We start from the raw sequence: 20,187 nt of genomic DNA on the forward strand, positions 1-20,187 counted from the left end.
TACATGTCACTCTTGATTCATTGCACCATCCTGGTACACCGCCGGAGGCATTCATATAGAGTCATATCTTGTTCTAGTTTCGAGTTGTAATTCATATGTTGTAATCAATAGAAGTGTGATGATCATCATTATTAGAGCATTGCCCAAAAAGAAGAAGAAGAAGAAAGGCCAAAAGAAAAAAAAGGCCCAAAAAAAGAAAAAAAAGAAAAAAAAGAAGAAAATAAATAAAAAGGGAAATGTTACTATCTTTTTTTCCACACTTGTGCTTCAAAGTAGCACCTTGTTTTTCATATAGTGAGTCTCATAAGTTGTCTTTTTCATACTAGTGGGAATTTTTCATTATAGAACTTGGCCTGTATATTCCTATGATGGGCTTCCTCAAATGCCCTAGGTCTTTGTGAGCAAGCAAGTTGGATGCACACCCACTAGTTTTCTTTTATTGAGCATTCATTTATAGCTCTAATGCATCCGTTGCATGGCAATCCCTACTCATGTTGACATCAATTGATGGGCATCTCCATAGCCCGTTGATTGTCCTCGTCAATGTGAGACTTTCTATTTTTTTGTCTTCTCCACACAATCCCCATCATCATATTCTATTCCACCCATAGTGCTATATCCATGGCTCATGCTCATGTATTGCGTGAAGGTTGAAAAAGTTTGAGATTATTTAAGTATGAAACAATTGCTTGGCTTGTCATCCGGGGTGTGCAAGATGGGAGCATTTTTGTGTGACGAAAATGAAGCATAGCCTAACTATATGATTTTGTAGGGATGAACTTTCTTTTGCCATGTTATTTTGAGAAGACATGATTACTTTGATTAGTATGCTTGAAGTGTTACTATTTCTTTTATCAATATGAACTTTTATTTTGAATCATTTGGATCTGAACATTCATGCCACAATAAAGAAAATTACATTGAGAATTATGCTAGGTAGCATTCCACATCAAAAATTCTCTTTTTATCATTTACCTACTCGAGGACGAGCAGGAATTAAGCTTGGGGATGCTTGATACGTCTCCAACGTATCTATAATTTTTGATTGTTCCATGCTATTATATTACCCCTTTTGGATGTTTATGGGCTTTATTTTACACATTTATACAATTTTTGGGACTAACCTACTAACCAGAGGCCCAGCCCATATTGCTGTTTTTTTTGCCTATTTCAGTATTTCGAAGAAAAGGAATATCAAACAGAGTCCAAACGGGATGAAACCTTCGGGAGCATGATTTTTGGAACGAACGTGATCCAGAGGACTTGGAGTGCAAGTCAAGAAGCTGCCGAGGCTCCCACGAGATAGGAGGGCGCGCCCCCCTATAGGGCGTGCCCCCTTGTCTCGTGGGCCCCTCGGGCGTCCACCGACATGCTTCTTCCTCCTATATATACCTACGTACCCCAAAAACACCCAAGAGAAGGACGAAACACAATTTCCACCACCATAACCTTCTGTATCCGCGAGATCTCATCTTGGAGCCTTCGTCGGCACTCTGCTGGAGGGGGAATCGACAACGGAGGGCTTCTACATCAACATCCTTGCCCCTCCGATGAGTTGTGAGTAGTTTACCATATACCTATGGGTCCATAGTTATTAGCTAGATGGCTTCTTCTCTCTTTTTGGATCTCAATACAATGTTCTCCCCCTCTCTTGTGGAGATCTATTCGATGTAAACTCTTTTTGTGGTGTGTTTGTCGAGAACCAATGAATTGTGGGTTTATGATCAAGTTTATCTATGAATAATATTTGAATCTTCTCTGAATTCTTTTATGTATGATTGAGTTATATTTGCAAGTCTCTTCGAATTATCAGTTTGGTTTGGCCTACTAGATTGATCTTTCTTGCCATGGGAGAAGTGCTTAGCTTTGGGTTCAATCTTGCGGTGTCCTTACCCAGTGACAGAAAGGGTTGCAAGGCACGTATTGTATTGTTGCCATCGAGGATAACAAGATGGGGTTTATATCATATTGCTTGAGTTTATCCCTCTACATCATGTCATCTTGCTTAATGCGTCACTCTGTTCTTATGAACTTAATACTCTAGATGTAGGCAGTAGTCGGTCGATGTGTGGAGTAATAGTAGTAGATGCAGGCATGAGTCGGTCTACTTGTTGCGGACGTGATGCCTATATACATGATCATGCCTAGATAATCTCATAGTTATTCGCTTTTCTATCAATTGCTCGACAGTAATTTGTTCACCCACCGTAATACTTATGCTATCTTGAGAGAAGCCACTAGTGAAACCTATGGCCCCCGGGTCTATCTCTTATCATATTTGCTTCCAATTTACTTTTATTTGCATCTTTACTTTTTTGCATCTATATTATAAAATACCAAAAATATATTTATCTTATCATACTATCTTTATTAGATCTCACTTTCGCAAGTGGCCGTGAAGGGATTGACAACCCCTTTATTGCGTTGGTTGCGAGTTCTTTGTTTGTTTGTGTAGGTGCGTGGGACTTTTGAGGACCCTCCTACTGGATTGATACCTTGGTTCTCAAAAACTGAGGGAAATACTTATGCTACTATTGCTGCATCACCCTCTCCTCTTCGAGGATAACCAACGCAAGCTCAAGACGTAGCACACCTCGTGATGATCGGGTGTGATACTCTACATTCACATACAACGAGTGTAAGCCAGTTTTGCACAAATAGAATACTTGGGTTAAACTTGACGAGCCTAGCATGTACAGGCATGGCCTCGGAACATTAGAGACTGAAAGGTCAAACATGAGTTATATAGTAGATATGATCAATATGAAGATGTTCACCATTGATGACTACCCGATCTCACATGATGATCGGACATGGCTTAGTTCATTTGGATCACGTATCACTTAGACAACTTGAGGGATGTTGATTTAAGTGGGAGTTCATTAGTAATTTAATTATTTGAACTAAAATTTATCATGAACATCGTAAAAATGTCGTTGCAAATTATGTTGTAGATCAATAGCTCGCGATGTAGCTCCCCTATTTTTGATACGTTCCTAGAGAAAACTAAGTTGAAAGATGATGCAGACATTATGAACGACTGGCAAGCTTGATGTGATGACTACTTGATAGTTTAGTGCACCATGCATTACGGCTTAGAGTTGGGGCTCCAAAGACGTTTTGAATGCCATGGAACATATGAGATGTTCCAAGAGCTGAAATTGGTATTTTAGGCTCATGACCGTGTTGAGAGATAGGAGACCTCTAACAAGTACTTTTCCTACAAGATGAAGGAGAATAGCTCCGCCAGTGAGCATGTGCTCAGAATGTCTGGGTACTACAATCACTTGAATCAAGTGGGAGTTAATCTTCCAGATAAGATAGTGATTAACAGAGTTCTCCAGTCACTATCACCAAACTACTAGAGCTTCATGATGACCTATAATATGCAAGGAATGACAAAAACGATTCCCAAGCTCTTCGTGATGCTGAAATCAGCGGAGGTAGAAATCAAGAAATAGCATCAAGTGTTCATGGTTAACAAGACCACTGGTTTTAAGAAAAAGGGCAAGGGAAAGAAAGGGAACTTCAAGAAGAACAACAAGAAAGTTGCCGCTTCCGTGAAGAAGCCCAAAGCTGGACCCAAGCCAGAAACCAAGTGCTTCTACTGCAAAGGAAATGGTCACTGTAAGCGGAACTGCCCGAAATACTTGGTAGATAAAAAGGATGGCAAAGTAAACAAAGGTATATTTGATATACATGTTATTGATGTGTACCTTACTAGTGCTCGTAGTAGCCCCTGGGTATTTGATACCGGTTCAGTTGCTAAGATTAGTAACTCGAAACAGGAGTTGTAGAATAAACGGAGACAAGTTAAGGGCGAGAGATTACTTGTACTTGATCAAGTAGGTCCAACAAGAATCGATGTCATTTCTGCGCTGAAATTGACAGTGCTGGGCTACTCGTCTGACCAATACTCCGAACTTGTTATTGGATCCACACCTGTTCAGGTACAATAGACGCCTTCTACTTTTCCTTCTACAAATAAACATTATTTATAATTTTTAAGATGTTTGTTCGTCTGTCATTCAAAAAATGATTCTGACAAGCCTGGCCGCGAAACTACACACAGTGAAGGTCTTGGCACTAGAATCTATCGGCCCCAACCTGGAGCAAGTTGTCCCTTTCCTGAGATGCTTTCCGTGCCTAGAGAAGCTATATATCGAGGTGATGTTCCTTTCCTGTTAAATGTTAACCATAAGGGAGTTCAATTTGTGACACCTTTTTCCAAGTTTACAATGACAATGTACTACCATTTTTGAAGGACTCTTTTGGAGGATTTCAGTACATACATGTCTCCTTTTCCAAGTTTACAATGACAATGCTTGATCCATATGGTTACAATCCATATGCATTTCTCCTTTGGATTCATCTGTACTAGTTTTCTTAGGGAACTTTTCATCCACTCGCAACATCTTATGAAGATGGAAGATGGCATGTTAATGCCCATGTTAATCATGTCAGATCGAAGATGGCATATTAGTGCATTTTACAAATCCTGCAAACCAAATAGGCCTGTAGTAGTCTTCAAACTGCATCTAGGCACTAACACGTTTTCTTCTTTTGCAGATGAGATTAGGCCCAGTGGTGGATAATGTGATACAATATAACAATCACGTCGAATGCCTAGATCTGCATCCCTCAGAAATTACTTTGAACTCCTACCGAGGGACCTTACCAGAGATTATATTCGCCAGGTTCTTTGTTGTCAGAGCAAGGGTGCTGAAGGTAATGAGGTTTGCCCTACATTTATTTTGGAAAAATGAATGGTTTGTTGATCAGCGCCGGCGCCTGCGGAAGAATGGAATAGGCTCCAAAAATGCTGAATTTCATTTTGGAACTTCAGATGACAGAGTAATGGGAACTCATTGTGTCAACCCCATACATGACTTTTCAGTGACTGCCCCCTTTGCAAAAGTTGTGAGGTTTCGAAAGCAGACTTAGAAGCGGTAATATTAGTTTGAACCTCTCTGATATCCATGTTGAGCGGATCAGCGCGAGCATTTGTAGCTGATGAGCTTAATTTCATTTCTAATATCAGTTTGAACCTTGTAATCTTCGAATTTGAGCCATATAACTCTAGAATTTGAACCTTGTAATATTTCGAGTCTTTGTGGTACAATCGTTGAAATGGCATCGTATGAGACTCGTATATTGGTAGCACTATTTTGAACTTAATATGCAATGGTCTTAGATTTGATTTTATTAACCATTATCGAATATGTTTACCTTGTCGATCTCACAACACACGCTCTGTATAGCTAACTCGACTGCGATGTTGTACATTATTGCACACAGTTGGTTTTCTTCCACTGTGTGCCATGTAGAGCACAGAATTAATTATCACACTCGAGTGTCCATCATCACCCTTCTGTGTAACTTTGACCTCATCACCCACGAGTAAACTTACGACCGAAGTCATTCCACACACTTCGTTTTTACAAAGCTTTTTGCCAATAAACGCCCACGATTTTTCACTCTTCTAGCCGACACGTGGCAAACCAAGCCGGGCGGAAAGCTTGCACGGTAAACTGCGCGGTAGCACGGGAACAGGCTCACCGACGATACATTTAGCGCCTCTTCGAGCCCACGCGTGGTCAAACTGCGGTGTGGTGTTGTCAAGCGTGCACTGGAATCCTCACTACGGTGCGGTGTTGTCAAGCGTGCACTGGAATCCTCCGCTATGAACGCCGTGACAAGACGTGACGATCAGGCCGGCTGGCCCCCATTTGTTACAGCGGCAAGATCAAGACTTTTCTTTGGAGATTGGCAAGGCATTCTTTGCCATCGGAGGATGTGAGAAATCATCGTAAGATGTGTGATACAAATTCTTAACAGCTGTGCGGAGCTGCTGATTCATGGAGGCATTCATTGATTGACTGTACGGCTTTGAGGTGTGTTTGAGCTCTAGGTGATGAAGAGTTAACTGAGCATGTCATTGAGAGTCACGAACCCAATGTGAAAAACTGGCTTTTTGACATGATGGATTCATTATCGCATGTGGACTTTGAAGATGGCTGTCACACTTTGTGCAACCTAGACTGCACACAGAAAAGCTATTAATGAGTCAATTTTTCAAAGCCCATTGTCAAGTCACCTATTCATCAGAAAATACATCTCCGAATTGGATGGCTTGAACACAATGGCAAGTTTGACCAATCCTGCAAGACACTCCCATGCGGTCAATGTGCAACGAGCTTGGGAGCCGCCTCCGGTCGGCCACGTTATAATCCATGTAGACGGTGGATTGTCTCCTAATGGGACTATTGGAGCTGCTACTGTAGTTTGCAGAGATGAACATAGTATTGTTCTACATGGTGTTAATAATCCAATGGTTCTGGAGGCACAACATGTCGCGAGGCCTTGACACTTGCGGCTGATCTATATTTGGATTGTTTGATAATTGCCTGCGACTTTAAACCAATCGTAGACGACATCAAAAAGGGGCTGGGAGGCCCCCATGTAACTATTGTGAAAGAGATAAATAGGACAGGAGTGTGTTTTTCTAGCTGTGATTTTATGTTCGAAGGTCGAGCTTTGAATAAGGAGGCACACAATCTTGCAAAATTTCCTGTATCGCTTCCTCAGGGTGGCCATATGTGGCTCCCCCCATGACCCTCTTTGTATCCCGCTAAACATTATTTAATTTTAATAAAGTTTGGGACCCTAAAAAACGCGCGAGGACAGAGCCCACTGCGTTTTGGAACCAGCGAAACACGCCCAAGTACTTGTCTCTCCTTCCTTTGTCTCTCCTCCAAGTAAAGGCGGCTAGGATTTCTCCCACGTCTCCAATGGCCTTAGGGCCATGGGTGTGTGGTGGATCCGACCCTTGCCGGCGGGAGGGCCTCGTTTTCATGTGCTTCTTCAAATTTTGTTAGGGTTTGTGTCCTGCTCAAGAAGACAAGACGGCGGCGGTTTCTTGAAGATGGAATAAGGTTCTCCCCGTCTAGCCCCCGTCCCGATGGTGTGTCTAGCATCATCGGAGGGTGTGTGGAGGTGCGTCTCCGGCGGATCTCACGGGATTCGGTCGGTGGTTATCATTGGTGGATCCGCTCGGATCCGGTCTTTACTCGTCTTTTTTTGTGGAAATAATTTTTGTATTACTCAATCAAGGGGTACAATCACGGATAACCGCGTCCAAAGCGACCTCAGGTCCTGATCCAAGCCAGACGGCAGTACGGCATTGGGTCCTACCAAAGTTTTCTAGAATATGAATAGAAGAATTACAACTGCGGCGTATATGAGTAATACAAGAACTACGTTCAGACATGCTATCTTTGATCTCTCTTATAAGAATGGTATACTTCGATCTGTTTGTGTCTCCACTTCTGACCATGTTCACTGCCTTCGAATTATCACATTCAATATCAATTGGTAGACTGCTCCATTGTGGTGCAAGCATTACTCCCTCCATGATTACTAAAATCTCAGATTCTAGCACGTCATTGCATGAGAACAGATGCCTACAAGAGCTAAAAATGATGACGCCGAGGTGATCTCGGAGGAGCATACCATTACCGCCCACACCGTCCAGAATGGAGCCATCCGTGTTCAGTTTGACATGTCCAGTCGCTGGAGTAGTCCATGGTACTGAGTCAATGGGGGTGTTACTACATGTACGTGATGTGAGAGGGAAGCTGTTAAAATATGAGATGGACCTAGAGCCCATATGACAATTTCAGATTTAATCTCTAAGGGCCATGTAGGTGGCATGACAATGTGGTGGGAACTTTAGTCCCACCATGATAGTGGAAGGAGAGTTGGAGTGGTTTATAAGGGATTCTCTCCCTCATGATATTGGAGCTTGAGAAGAAAATAAGCCCTCGCGCACTCCTCCTCTTCCGCTCGCCTCGCCACGCCACGCCACACCACGCCTCGTCACGACGCACCGCGCCACGGGTTGTGGGATTGAGCCGAGCCGAGCTCATTCCTCTGCGCTTCTTTTTGCCGGTCAGGAACGGAGAGTCTTTGACAGGTAGGGCCACGATCTGAGACGTCGGATCATGGGCTACCGACTTGGACGTGGGTTCAGCCCATGTCTCTCCACGCGCGGCCGCTCATATATATGTGGGGCACTGCCAACCCTAGCCGCCGCGAAATAGAATGCATCTCCGCCTCCACGCCCACGTCGTTCCTCTACTGCTGCTGCCGCCGGCGACTCCATCCCGTTCACCGCGTACACGGTTGACGGGAGAGCAGGTGAGGGAGTCCCGGACTAGGGGGTGTCCGGATAGCCGAACTATCATCTTCGGCCGGACTCCTGGACTATGAAGATACAAGATTGAAGACTTTGTCCCATGTCCGGATGGGACTTTCCTTGGCGTGGAAGGCAAGCTTGGCGATACAGATATCTAGATCTCCTACCATTGTAACCGACTCTGTGCAACCCTAACCCTCTTCGGTGCCTATATAAACCGGAGGGTTTTAGTCCGTAGGACGAACAACAATCATACCATAGGCTAGCTTCTAGGGTTTAGCCTCTCTGATCTCGTGGTAGATCTACTCTTGTACTACCCATATCATCAATATCAATCAAGCAGGAGTAGGGTTTACCTCCATCGAGAGGGCCCGAACCTGGGTAAAAACATCGTGTCCCTTGTCTCCTGTTACCATCCGCCTAGACGCACAGTTCGGGACCCCCTACCCGAGATCCGCTGGTCTTGACACCGACATTGGTGCTTTCATTGAGAGTTCCTTTGTGTCGTCATCTTTAGGCCCGATGGCTCCTCCGATCATCAACAAGGATGCGGTCCAGGGTGAGACTTTTCTCCCCGGACAGATCTTCGTATTAGGCAGCTTTGCACTGCGGGCCAATTCGCTTGGCCATCTGGAGCAGATTGAAAGCTACGCCCCTGGCCATCAGGTCAGATTGGGAAGTTTGAACTATACGGCTGACGTCCGCGGAGACTTGATCTTCGACGGGTTCGAGCCACAGCCGAGCGCGCCGCACCGTCACGATGGGCATGATCTAGCTCTGCCGCCGGACAGTGCCCTGGAGGCCGCACAAGTGTCCGCTCCGACCCTTAGCTCGGAGCCGACTGCGCCGATCGAGGACGGGTGGCTTGACACCGCCTGGGGGGCTTCTATCTCTACGGCGATTGAGCCGAACACCAACCCTGTCCTTTGCGAAGCTTGTGACTCCAAGGCGCCGGACTCCTCTCCGGACTCCGAACCTTCCGCGCCCCTGCCAATCGAATCCGATTGGGCGCCGATCATGGAGTTCACCGCCGCGGACATCTTTCAGCACTCGCCCTTTGGCGACATCCTGAATTCACTAAAGTCTCTCTCTCTATCAGGAGAGCCCTGGCCGGACTATGGTCAGGAAGGTTGGGATGTGGACGACGAAGAAATTCAAAGACCACCCACCACCCACTTCGTAGCCACTGTCGAAAGTTTAAACGACGTGCTCGACTTCGACTCCGAAGACATCGACGGTATGGACGACGATGTAGGAGACAGACATGAACCAGCACCTATAGGGAACTGTACAGCCACCTCATCTCATGATGTATACATGGTGGACACACCTAAAGGAAGCGATGACGAGGAACAACGGGACGTCACGAGGGATCATTCCCTCGAAAAGCAATCAAAACGGCGACGTAGGCGCCGCTCAAAGTCCCGCCTCGACAAAGACAGCAGCCATACAGACCCAGCCATAGAGCAGGGCGAACCGGTGGACGACGAACATGCTATCGAGCAACAGTCCGAACAGGACTCTGGATAAACAACCCGTCCCAGGCGAAGATAACAGTCCCGGCGACCTCACGCCGGACAAGTTAGAGCAGAAGAACCTCCACAAAAGCCTCGTCGCCACCGCGCGTAGCCTGAAAAAGCAGAAGCGGAAGCTCAAAACAGCGGAAGATGCGCTCAAAATCAGATAGAGCAAAGTACTCAACACCGCAGACAAATACAGCGATAGTTGCGGAACAAAGAGCTACCCGAAGCGAAAACTACTGCCCGAATTCGATGAGGAGGCCGTAGAGCCCCCGCAATAAAAAAACAAGGAGACCACTCAGTCGGATAGACGACCCCATGGCAAACATAGAGCGGCAAACGGCGCCGCACACAAGCCGGCCCGCGATCCGCACACGGATTCACATCAAAAAGATGGCCCAGTTAGATCTATCTACGGGCCAAGAAAGCAAGCTCTAGTAAGCAATGCAACAAATCAAGTATCCGAATACTACGGTACACCTAAATATAGGGGTGCCGCACACCCCCTATGTTTCACCGATGAGGTTCTGGATTATGAATTTCCAGTGGGATTCAAGCCCGTAAACATAGAGGCATACGACGGAACGACAAACCATGGAGTCTCCATCAAGGATTACATCCTCCACATACACATGGCTAGAGGAGATGACCTCCATGCCATAAAATACTTACCCCTCAAGCTCAAAGGGCCAGCCCGGCATTGGCTCAAAAGCCTCCCCGAAAACACCATTGGAAGTTGGGAGGAGCTCGAGGATGCCTTTCGGGCAAATTTTTAAGGGACCTATGTCCGACCTCCGGATGCAGACGATTTAAGTCACATAACTCAACAACCCGGAGAGTCAGCCCGAAAATTCTGGAATAGATTCCTTACTAAAAAGAACCAAATAGTCGACTGTCCAGACGCCGAAGCCTTAGCAGCTTTCAAACACAACGTCCGAGACGAATGGCTCGCCAGACACCTCGGCCAAGAAAAGCCAAGAACAATAGCCGCATTAACAAGCCTCATGACCCGCTTTTGCGCATGAGAGGATAGCTGGCTGGCAAGATGCAGTATCAGCGACCCAAGTACATCCGAAGTCAGGGATGGAAATGGGAAACCGCGACGCAGCAAGGACCAGCGCCGGACCAAGGGAAACAGCCCGAAGAGCACGGCAGTCAACGCCGGATTCAAAAGCTCACGGCAGAATCATAAAAAACTGCCCCCTAAGGATAACAGGGACGAGCTATCTAACTTAAACAAAATCTTGGACAAGCTATGCCAAATCCACAGTACCCCCGGGAAGCCTGCGAATCATACCCACAGAGATTATTGGGTCTTCAAGCAGTCCGACAAACTCAACGCCGAACACAAGGGGCTCGACACACCAAGCGAGGACGATGACGATCCCCACAAGCAGAGCACCGAAAAACAAAAGAATTTCCCACAATAAGTCAAAACAGTAAACTCACTTCGCGTGACAAAAGGGAAAAGTAGAGCGGCGCCCATAGAGGCACGCGCCATACGACCTATCCCAGAGGAGTCCCGACACTGGTTGTTAAAACCAATCACCTTCGACCATCAGGATTACTCTAGAAGTATCCGGAATGCAGGACGGACTGCCTGGATATTAAATCCGATAATTGACGGACTCCAATTTACACAAGTCCTAATGGACGGCGACAGTGATTTAAACCTGCTATATCAGGACACAATCCGCAAAATGGGGATAGACCCACCCAAAGTTCGCCATAGCAACACTTCCTTTAAAGGGGTAATGCCAGGCCCATATGCCCATTGTACGGGCTCTCTACTGCTAGAAGTTGTGTTCGGCTCACCCGACAACTTCCGCCGTGAAAAGTTAAACTTCCACCTCACCCCATTTACAAGTAGCTACCAAGCACTCCTGGGACGCGAAGCTTTCGCCCGTTTTAACGCAATACCACATTATGCATCCCTTACACTTAACATGCACGGTCCGCGAGGCATCATCTCCTTAAAGGGAAATATCGAGTGTTCCTCGAGCGCGGAAGATTGTGTGACTGCCTTGACAGCCACACACTAAACCGGCTTTATTAACCCAAGCACCTAAACAGGTCGTTCAGACCCCGGACACGGTTAGACGAGTCCGGCGTAAACATACAAGGGCTTACCAGCCGCATACCCCCGCACAAGGGGCTCCGTGCATATACAACAAGAGACAATAAAACTCAATTTTATTCATTTTTTGACTTGTACTTTGTTTATTTAATATAACGTACATTTTCGCACGATCTTTTTCAACTAAGTTCCTCTCTTTTATAGATGAACACCGTGCTACACCCGTCCAGGATACGGCACAACGGAGACACAGGCGCAGACGTGCAGTAGGGACCCGTTGCAAGGATTCTTTTCAGATTAAGACCCTGCGTAAACCTTTTTTACTGTCTCTTGTTGATACACATCCCCTGGTTTCTTGCTATAACCAAGGAGGAGGCTGGCGTTTTGGCATGGGCCACGTCAGAATTTTGCGCGTACCTGGACACCAAGGGCTTATTACCAAGGGCATTGTTCGGCCCATTTTCATAGAGACCGAATACCTTAGGGAGTGTTCGGCTTCTCGAGTTAGGCCTTATATGCATCAGCTCCGAATCATGTCTTTGGTCAAATGTTGGGTTTTCCCGGCTCCTGTGTTTTGCTGCCTTACGTTCCGCTCTATCGGCTAACGCGGCACCAGGAGAACTACTGCAATAGTGCCCCGGTTCGTCCAGGCGAGCACCTCAGTAGAGAAAGCCGAAACTGACTGTCATGATATAGCGTGAGACTGGTCAACCACTCGATGACCCGCCAGAATCTTTAGGATTCCTCTGCATAGACGAAGGGCCGTTTCCTGGTCAGGCACATACGCGCCCCGAATTCGGGTGAGCGCGGTGCCCCTAGGGGCTATATAGTAGCCCCACTGTCAAACTCCTATGGCTAAGTGAAAGTGATAAAGCATTATAGTCCGGTTGCCTAGTTTGCTGCGCTACCACCTCCTTTATAGGACCAAGACATTGGATCAAGTGTGAAAACGTGCCTTTTGCAAACACCCCCGCATTATATGCGTGGGGGCTGAAGCTGAAGACTGCCATCTTTCAGGTTATATACTCATATACATTAACGGCCGCACAGGAGGTGTATCAATTCTTGAAGGCACAAGTATAAAAAGCTTTTATATTTCATCGAAACATTGTTTCACAATAATACATGTTATTCGAACATAATATCCTTCGAGCACTGCGTCTCTATTAAACGAGCGTCCTGCAGAACTTCCTGAAAATAGTGCTCGACAGGTACCCGGCTTCCGTCCGAATCTTGGGATGCAACATCGGTGGCCTTCATCTCCGCCCAGTATGTCTAGACACGGGCAAGAGCCATCCGCGCACCCTCTATGCATGCCGACCTTCTCATTGCATTGATATGCGGCACCGCACCAAGGAACTGCTGCACCAAGCCAAAATAACTCTTCGGCTCAGGCCTCTTCGGCCACAAAAGACTCACGACATCCTTCATGGCAAGTCCAGATAACCTATTCAGCTCCGCCCATTCGGCCAAGTGATCGGTTAATGGAAGTGGGCGCTCTGGATTATGGAACAGCGACCAAAAAACCTTTGCCATTTCGTGATCCTCTTGATCTCGGAAGTGTTCGGCCGCGTCCGCGGCACTTGCCGCCAAGTCCAGATAAGCATCCTCTGCACTCCACAGCCGGTCCAACTGAGCATATTTAGGATCCATGAATTTCCTCCGCAGCAGAAAGGGCTTTCCAGCCGCGATATCTCCGACCTGACACAGCTCCTCCTTCATAGCTCTCATCGCAGAGCGAGCATCCTTGGCCTCGGTAGCGGCCTTCTTCAGGTCCTCTTGTACCGCTCGATCTTCTTTTTCAAGAAGCTTACAGCGGTCAGCAGCATTCTTCAACTCCACGGCCATCTCAGCCATTTCCTTCTTGCTTCGGCAGTGAGCAGCCTGTTCGGCTTTTACCTCTTCGGCCGCCTTTAAGGTAGCCGCATCACTCTTTCTGGCCTGCTCCTTGGCTCGGGCGAGTTCCGCCCGCAGGTTCTCCATGGCAGAGGCACCATCTGCATCAAGCATACTTGTTGTAAGGCATGGGCATCAAGCTCCCTTACCAGGTGTCCGCGGAGAAATTGCATACCTTGTGACTCGTCAAGTCGCTTATTGACAAGCGCGACGTCAGCATCCGCCACGTCAAGTTGCCGCTTCAGTTCGGCAAATTCCTCAGTCCGGCCAGCCACCGGACCTTCGCCACCTACATAGGAAGGGTGACATATTATATCTGGGATTATGATCCTCGGCGTGCTGTCATTTTGTGACAACACACCGAGCCTCAGGGGCTACTATCTACACAGGGCGCATTTTATATGCGGAACTGTCAGAAGGTACATCATTTTGCGTACCTCAAAACCTGTTAGTAAACTTCTGACGGCTTCGTGCAATCCGCTCTCGGCGGATGAAATCCTTTCAATCACCGTACCCATTAACGCACGGTGATCTTCTGAGATAGACGCTCGCCCGAGCAGATCCTTCAGCTCCTCCGACCATACACCAGGTGGTGCCGGACTCGTCCGATTGCCTTTTTCGAAGGCCGGACATGGAGGGCTTTGAGGGGAAATATGACTGCCTTCCGGCTCCGCCGGACTCGGAGAAACCCTCCGTGACGACACCTCAGGGTCGCCTGCCTCGCACGACGGTACGGCAGGGGGAGGCGTTTCGCTCTCAATCTTCTCCGGACGAAGATCCCCCGAAGATGAACTCTGCTGAGAAGGGATGAGATCCGAACTACAAGGTAAAACTTCGGTTATCTTTATCAGAAATAGGGCAGGGATATCCTTTATTTTAATAGAAACTCCCCTTTTTACTTACGGCTCGATGGAGGGCTGATCCCCTTGGGGGCATAATGCGGCCGAGGCATCTCTCGGCGCAGGACTCTCTGACGAAGATTTCTTCCCCCGCTTTGAGACCATGGTCTCCGGGTCTTCAGAGGCGGTCCTCTTCTTCCCTTGGATGGAGGGATTCTCGATCCCTCCTTTCCTGGCAGCCTCCTTCACGGAGGCAGTAGCCTCATTGTTCCCCCCTTCACCTTCTTCCGAAGGCGCAACCTCTAGCATCCTAGTTAACACGGGATCCGTCGTGGTCTCAGGGAGGGGGGCCGGACACCTGATTAGCTTTGCTTTCGCTATCCACTCCTATTCAGGGGACAGCTCTTTTGAGAGCAAATTCATGATAAATATGGGATAGCATGTTCGGGTACAGGACTACTTACTTGAGTATCCGGGCGATTGCAGCTCAGACCTGCGTCGGCGGTCAAGTCCGGACACATCGCTTGTGATCCGAAGAAAAGCTTGTACATCTCCACGGGCGTCGCGCCCATAAAATGTTGGAGAGCTCGTGGTCCCTCCGGGTTAAATTCCCACAGGCGGAGGGGACGACGTCTACAGGGCAGGATGCGAAGAATCAGCATGACCTGCGCTACCATGACCAGACTGATCTCTCTCTCTCTAGGAGATCTTGAATGTGGCCCTACAGCAAGGGAACGTCCTTGGACGGACCCCAGTCAAGTCCTTTATTGACCCATGACGCCAGCCGTGGTGGAGGACCTGAGCGAAAGGCAGGTGGCGCCACCCATTTGGTGCCCCTGGGAGCTGTGATATAAAACCACTCTTGTTGCCATAGGCTGAGCTCCTCTTGAAAAGAGCCCTCGGGCCACAGAGCGTCAGCATTCCTGCTTATAACAGCCCCTCCGCACTCTGCCTGCTGCCCCTTGATCATCTTCGGCTCCACTTTGAAGGTCTTGAGCCACAATCCGAAGTGAGGGGTAATGTGGAGGAAGGCTTCGCATACGATAATGAACGATGAGATGTAGAGGATGGACTCCGGATCCAAGTCATGAAATTCCAGCCCATAGTAAAACATGAGCCCCCTCACGAAGGGGTCCGTCGGGAAGCTTAGCCCCCGAAGGAAGTGAGACGCAAACACCACGCTTTCACCAGGCTTGGGAGTAGGAATAACCTGCCCTTGGGCAGGCAGCCTATGCGAAATTTTGCCGGTTAGATACCTGGCATCTCTTAGCTTTAGCACGTCTTCTTCCGTAATGGAGGAAGGCATCCACTGGCCTTGCAGGTCGGAGCCGGACATCAGCGAAGGTCCGAAGCGCCTGTATCTGGAGCTTTGGGTGTTGGAACTTGAGGCGAGGGGCGGATTCGATTGAGATTGAAAGAAGGAGTGGAGCCTTGGTCTCTTTATAAAGAGGTTGAATACCGAGGGCCTTCCTCGTGACCGTTCTGGACTCGCCTTCGATAGAGGAGACGTGCCAACAGGCACGACTGGGTTACCCACGCTCCTATTGATGAGAATCCCGAAATAAGGGGACACAATCTCTGCTTTGACGAGACGTGCCAAGGAAACCGCCTCGCTAAACGCGCTGAGGTGGGACAGTAAAAACGATTCGAATAAAGGCTTGGCCGTGGTGCGATGTCACGCCACGAAATACGTCAGTAGATTGAACTTGTGTAAATATTATTCTCTCTATGGTGGTATGTGGAACTTATTTTGCAGAGACGGACACTATCCTTGTGTTCAAAATCTTCTATGAAGTATTCGGAGGAGGAACCCGCCTTACAATGCCGAAGACAACATGCGCGCCGGACTCGTCATCGTTGAAGCCTGGTTCAGGGGCTACTGAGGGAGTCCCAGACTAGGGGGTGTCCGGATAGCCGAACTATCATCTTCGGCCGGACTCCTGGACTATGAAGTACAAGATTGAAGACTTCGTCCCGTGTCCAGATGGGACTTTCCTTGGCGTGGAAGGCAAGCTTGGCGATACGGATATGTAGATCTCCTACCATTGTAACCGACTCTGTGCAACCCTAACCCTCTTCGGTGCCTATATAAACTGGAGGGTTTTAGTCCGTAGGACGAACAACAATCATACCATAGGCTAGCTTCTAGGGTTTAGCCTCTCTGATCTCGTGGTAGATCTACTCTTGTACTACCCATATCATCAATATCAATCAAGCAGGAGTAGGGTTTACCTCCATCGAGAGGGCCCGAACCTGGGTAAAAACATCGTGTCCCTTGTCTCCCGTTACCATCCGCCTAGACGCACAGTTCGGGACCCCCTACCCGAGATCCGCCGGTCTTGACACCGACAGCAGGCCTCCGAAACCCCGCCTCTCCGGATCCTGTACGGGAGAGGGGCAATTAGGTTTTTGGGTAGCGACTACGCGACTGCTCGCTTCGGTTCATCTACGTCTGCATCACCTTTGTCATCACCATGTCGACCGACGCCGATCGTGCCACTGCTAAGAAGGCCGAGGTCGACAAGAAGGCCGCCGAGGATGCCGCGGCTGCTGCCACCGTTACCGCCACCGCGTGGCCGATTGGAGGGTATACATCATTGATCCTTCTCGTGTTTCTTTCTGTTGTAGCAGTACTAGCGATATGCGTAGATGTTTCTACTATGTGCGTAGTACATGCTCTGTTAGATTGTAATCAGTGTGTTATCAATGTTGTTCATGTCATGCTCATGATTTATTCATGGATTAATTTAATCGAAAAACTGCCTACTTATTCATCAATCCAAAAACCTAATGTGTGTAGGAGTTTTTCGAATTCTGGTTTTGCTGCTGCACTGAAACCGTCCCCGTTTACGGGGACGTACTTTAAGCGTTGGCAGACTAAAACCACCTTATGGCTCACGGCCATGAACGTGTTCTGGGTCGCCGGTGTGACTCCCACAGGAACGATCGCTCCTGAACAGGAGAAGGCGTTCAAGGAGGCCACTGTCGTGTTCCTCGGGGTGGTTCTGAGCGTGATTGGAGATAAGCTGGTTGACGCATATTTGCATATGCGATCTGCCAAGAACTTGTGGGAGGCGCTTGAATCTAAGTTCGGGGCTGCCGATGCAGGGAGCGAGATGTATATTATAGAGCAGTTCCACGATTACAAGATGGTTGAAAACCATCCTGTATTGGAGCAAGCTCATGAGATAATATGCATTGTTAAGGAGCTTGAGCTTCTTAAGTGCGAGTTACCGGGCAAGTTTGTCGCGGGCTGCATAATCGCTAAGCTCCCCAATTCCTGGAGGAACTTTGCCACCACTCTGAAACATCAGAGGCGTGAATTCTCTGTAGAGGATGTCATTGGCCATCTGAGTGTTGATCAGAATTCAAGGGCAAAGGACTCGCACGGAGAAGGGGTTGAAGGAACTTCTGTGGCCAATATGGTACATCAGAAGAACTCAATTCCCACAAGCTCAAGGGAAAGAACTGTGTCCAACAGAATACCGACTTCAAGAAGAAGGGTAAGAAGACCTTAAAGAAGAACAAGAAGGATGAGGGTTGCTTTACTTGTGGTTCGGCTGAACATTGGGCCAACAAGTGCCCAAACAAGTTTAAGAAGTCAGGACAGGACTCCAAGTCCATCAACATGATTGTGGGCAACAATGAGAATGGTGCATCTGGGTACGGTAATTTATTTACTGTTTTTCAGTGTTTCAGCCTACCGATTGGTGGGTGGATACAGGTGCATGTGTTCACGTGTGTGCTGACATTTCATTGTTCTCTTCTTACCAGGTCACAGGCCACGGGTCCGTATTGATGGGGAATGGCGTGAGTGCTTCTGTTCATGGTGTTGGTACGGTCGATCTGAATTTTACTTCAGGAAGGATCGTGCAGCTGAAGAACGTGCAGCATGTCCCCGCCATCAAGAAGAACCTCGCTAGTGGCTCCCTTCTATGTAGAGAAGGGTTTAAGTTGGTATTCGAGTCTAATAAATTAGTTGTTACTAAGTATGGACTATTTGTGGGAAAATGTTATGAGAGCAGAGGGATGTTCCGCCTTTCCCTCACAGATTTCTGTAATAAAGTCGTGAGCCATATTCATTCGAGTGTTAATGAATCTGAAGTTTGGCATTCACATCTTTGTCACATTAGTTTTGGAGTTATGACGCAGCTAGCAAAATCGAATTTAATCCCGAGTTTCACTTTAGCCAAAGGTTCTAAGTGCCATTCGTGTGTTGCAATCTAAGCAACCTCGCAAGCCTCACAAAGCAGCAGAGGAGAGACACTTGGCGCCACTTGAACTCATACATTCTGATCTTTCTGAGATGAATGGTGTGTTGACTAAAGGTGGAACGAAATATTTCATGACTTTGATAGATGATTCCACTAGATATTGCTATGTGTATCTGTTAAATACCAAAGATGAGGCTCTACACTACTTTAAAATCTATAAGGCAGAAGTTGAGAACCAACTCGAAAAGAAAATTAAACGAGTCTGGTCAGATCGTGGTGGAGAGTACTTCTCGAAAGAGTTTGATGCCTTTTGTGCAGAACACGGTATTATTCATGAGAGGACGCCTCCCTACTCACCCCAATCAAACGGGGTTGCCGAGCGAAAAAACCGTACTCTAACTGATTTGGTTAACGCCATGTTAGATACGTCGGGTTTATCCAAGGCATGGTGGGGGAGGCTATACTGACATCATGTCATGTCCTGAATAAAGTTCCGACAAAGGATAACGAGATCACTCCTTATGAGAAGTGGACCAAGAGAAGGACAACACTCTCGTACTTACGTACTTGGGGCTGCTTGGCGAAATTTAATGTGCTGATCCCCAAAAAGCGTAAGCTTGGACCAAAGACTGTGGACTGCGTTAATTTGGGCTACGCTATGAATAGTGTTGGCTATAGATTTCTAGTAGTGAAATATGAGGTACCTGACATGAAGGTCGGTACAATTATGGAGTCTAAGGATGCTACATTCTTTGAGGACACTTCTAGACAGGAATCTGAGGAGACTCCTGAGCCTGCCATTCCTATGGAATATTATGAACGAACACATGATGAAAATCCTGAGGAGGATGACGAGGAAACCCTTGGTAGGGGCAAGAGACAAAGGACTGCAAAGACCTTTGGTGATGATTTCTTCGTGTACCTCGTGGATGATACTCCTACTTCTATTTCAGAAGCGTATGCCTCTCCAGAAGCTGACTACTGGAAGGATGCGGTCCGTAGAGAGATGGATTCCATCATGGCTAACGGGACATGGGAGATCACTGAGCGTCCCTATGGTTGCAAACCATTGGGATGTAAGTGGGTGTTCAAAAAGAAGTTTAGGCCCGATGGTACGATTGAAAAGTACAAGGCTAGGCTTGTGGCCAAGGGCTATGACCTGGAAGAAGAGGAAGATTTCTTCGATAATTAATCACCTGTGGCTAGACTGACCACCATTCGAGTATTACTCTCGTTGGCGGCCTCGCACGGTCTTCTCGCCCACTAGATGGATGTTAAGACGGCTTTTCTAAATGGAGAGCTAAACGAGGAAATCTACATGCAACAGCCAGATGACTTTGTGATAGATGGTCAGGAAAGAAAGGTGTGTAGGTTGCTGAAATCTTTATATGGCCTGAAGCAAGCACCTAAGCAATGTCATGATAAGTTTAATACAACTCTGACA

At 47.4% G+C, this 20,187-nt stretch overlaps 1 protein-coding gene across 1 annotated transcript in view; it reads left to right on the top strand.

Moving 5' to 3' along the window:
- The first annotated feature begins 17,003 nt into the window (after positions 1-17,003).
- The window catches only part of LOC119279681 (hydroxycinnamoyltransferase 4-like), a 39,139-nt gene continuing 35,955 nt past the window's right edge, over positions 17,004-20,187 (top strand). The window contains exon 1 of the mRNA XM_037560843.1: positions 17,004-17,116. Within this exon, the coding sequence (XP_037416740.1) occupies positions 17,004-17,116 (113 nt within the window). The remainder of the gene's footprint in view (positions 17,117-20,187) is intronic.

This window comes from Triticum dicoccoides, chromosome 3B, assembly GCF_002162155.2.
Source record: "Triticum dicoccoides isolate Atlit2015 ecotype Zavitan chromosome 3B, WEW_v2.0, whole genome shotgun sequence".
NCBI classification, from domain to species: domain Eukaryota; kingdom Viridiplantae; phylum Streptophyta; class Magnoliopsida; order Poales; family Poaceae; genus Triticum; species Triticum dicoccoides.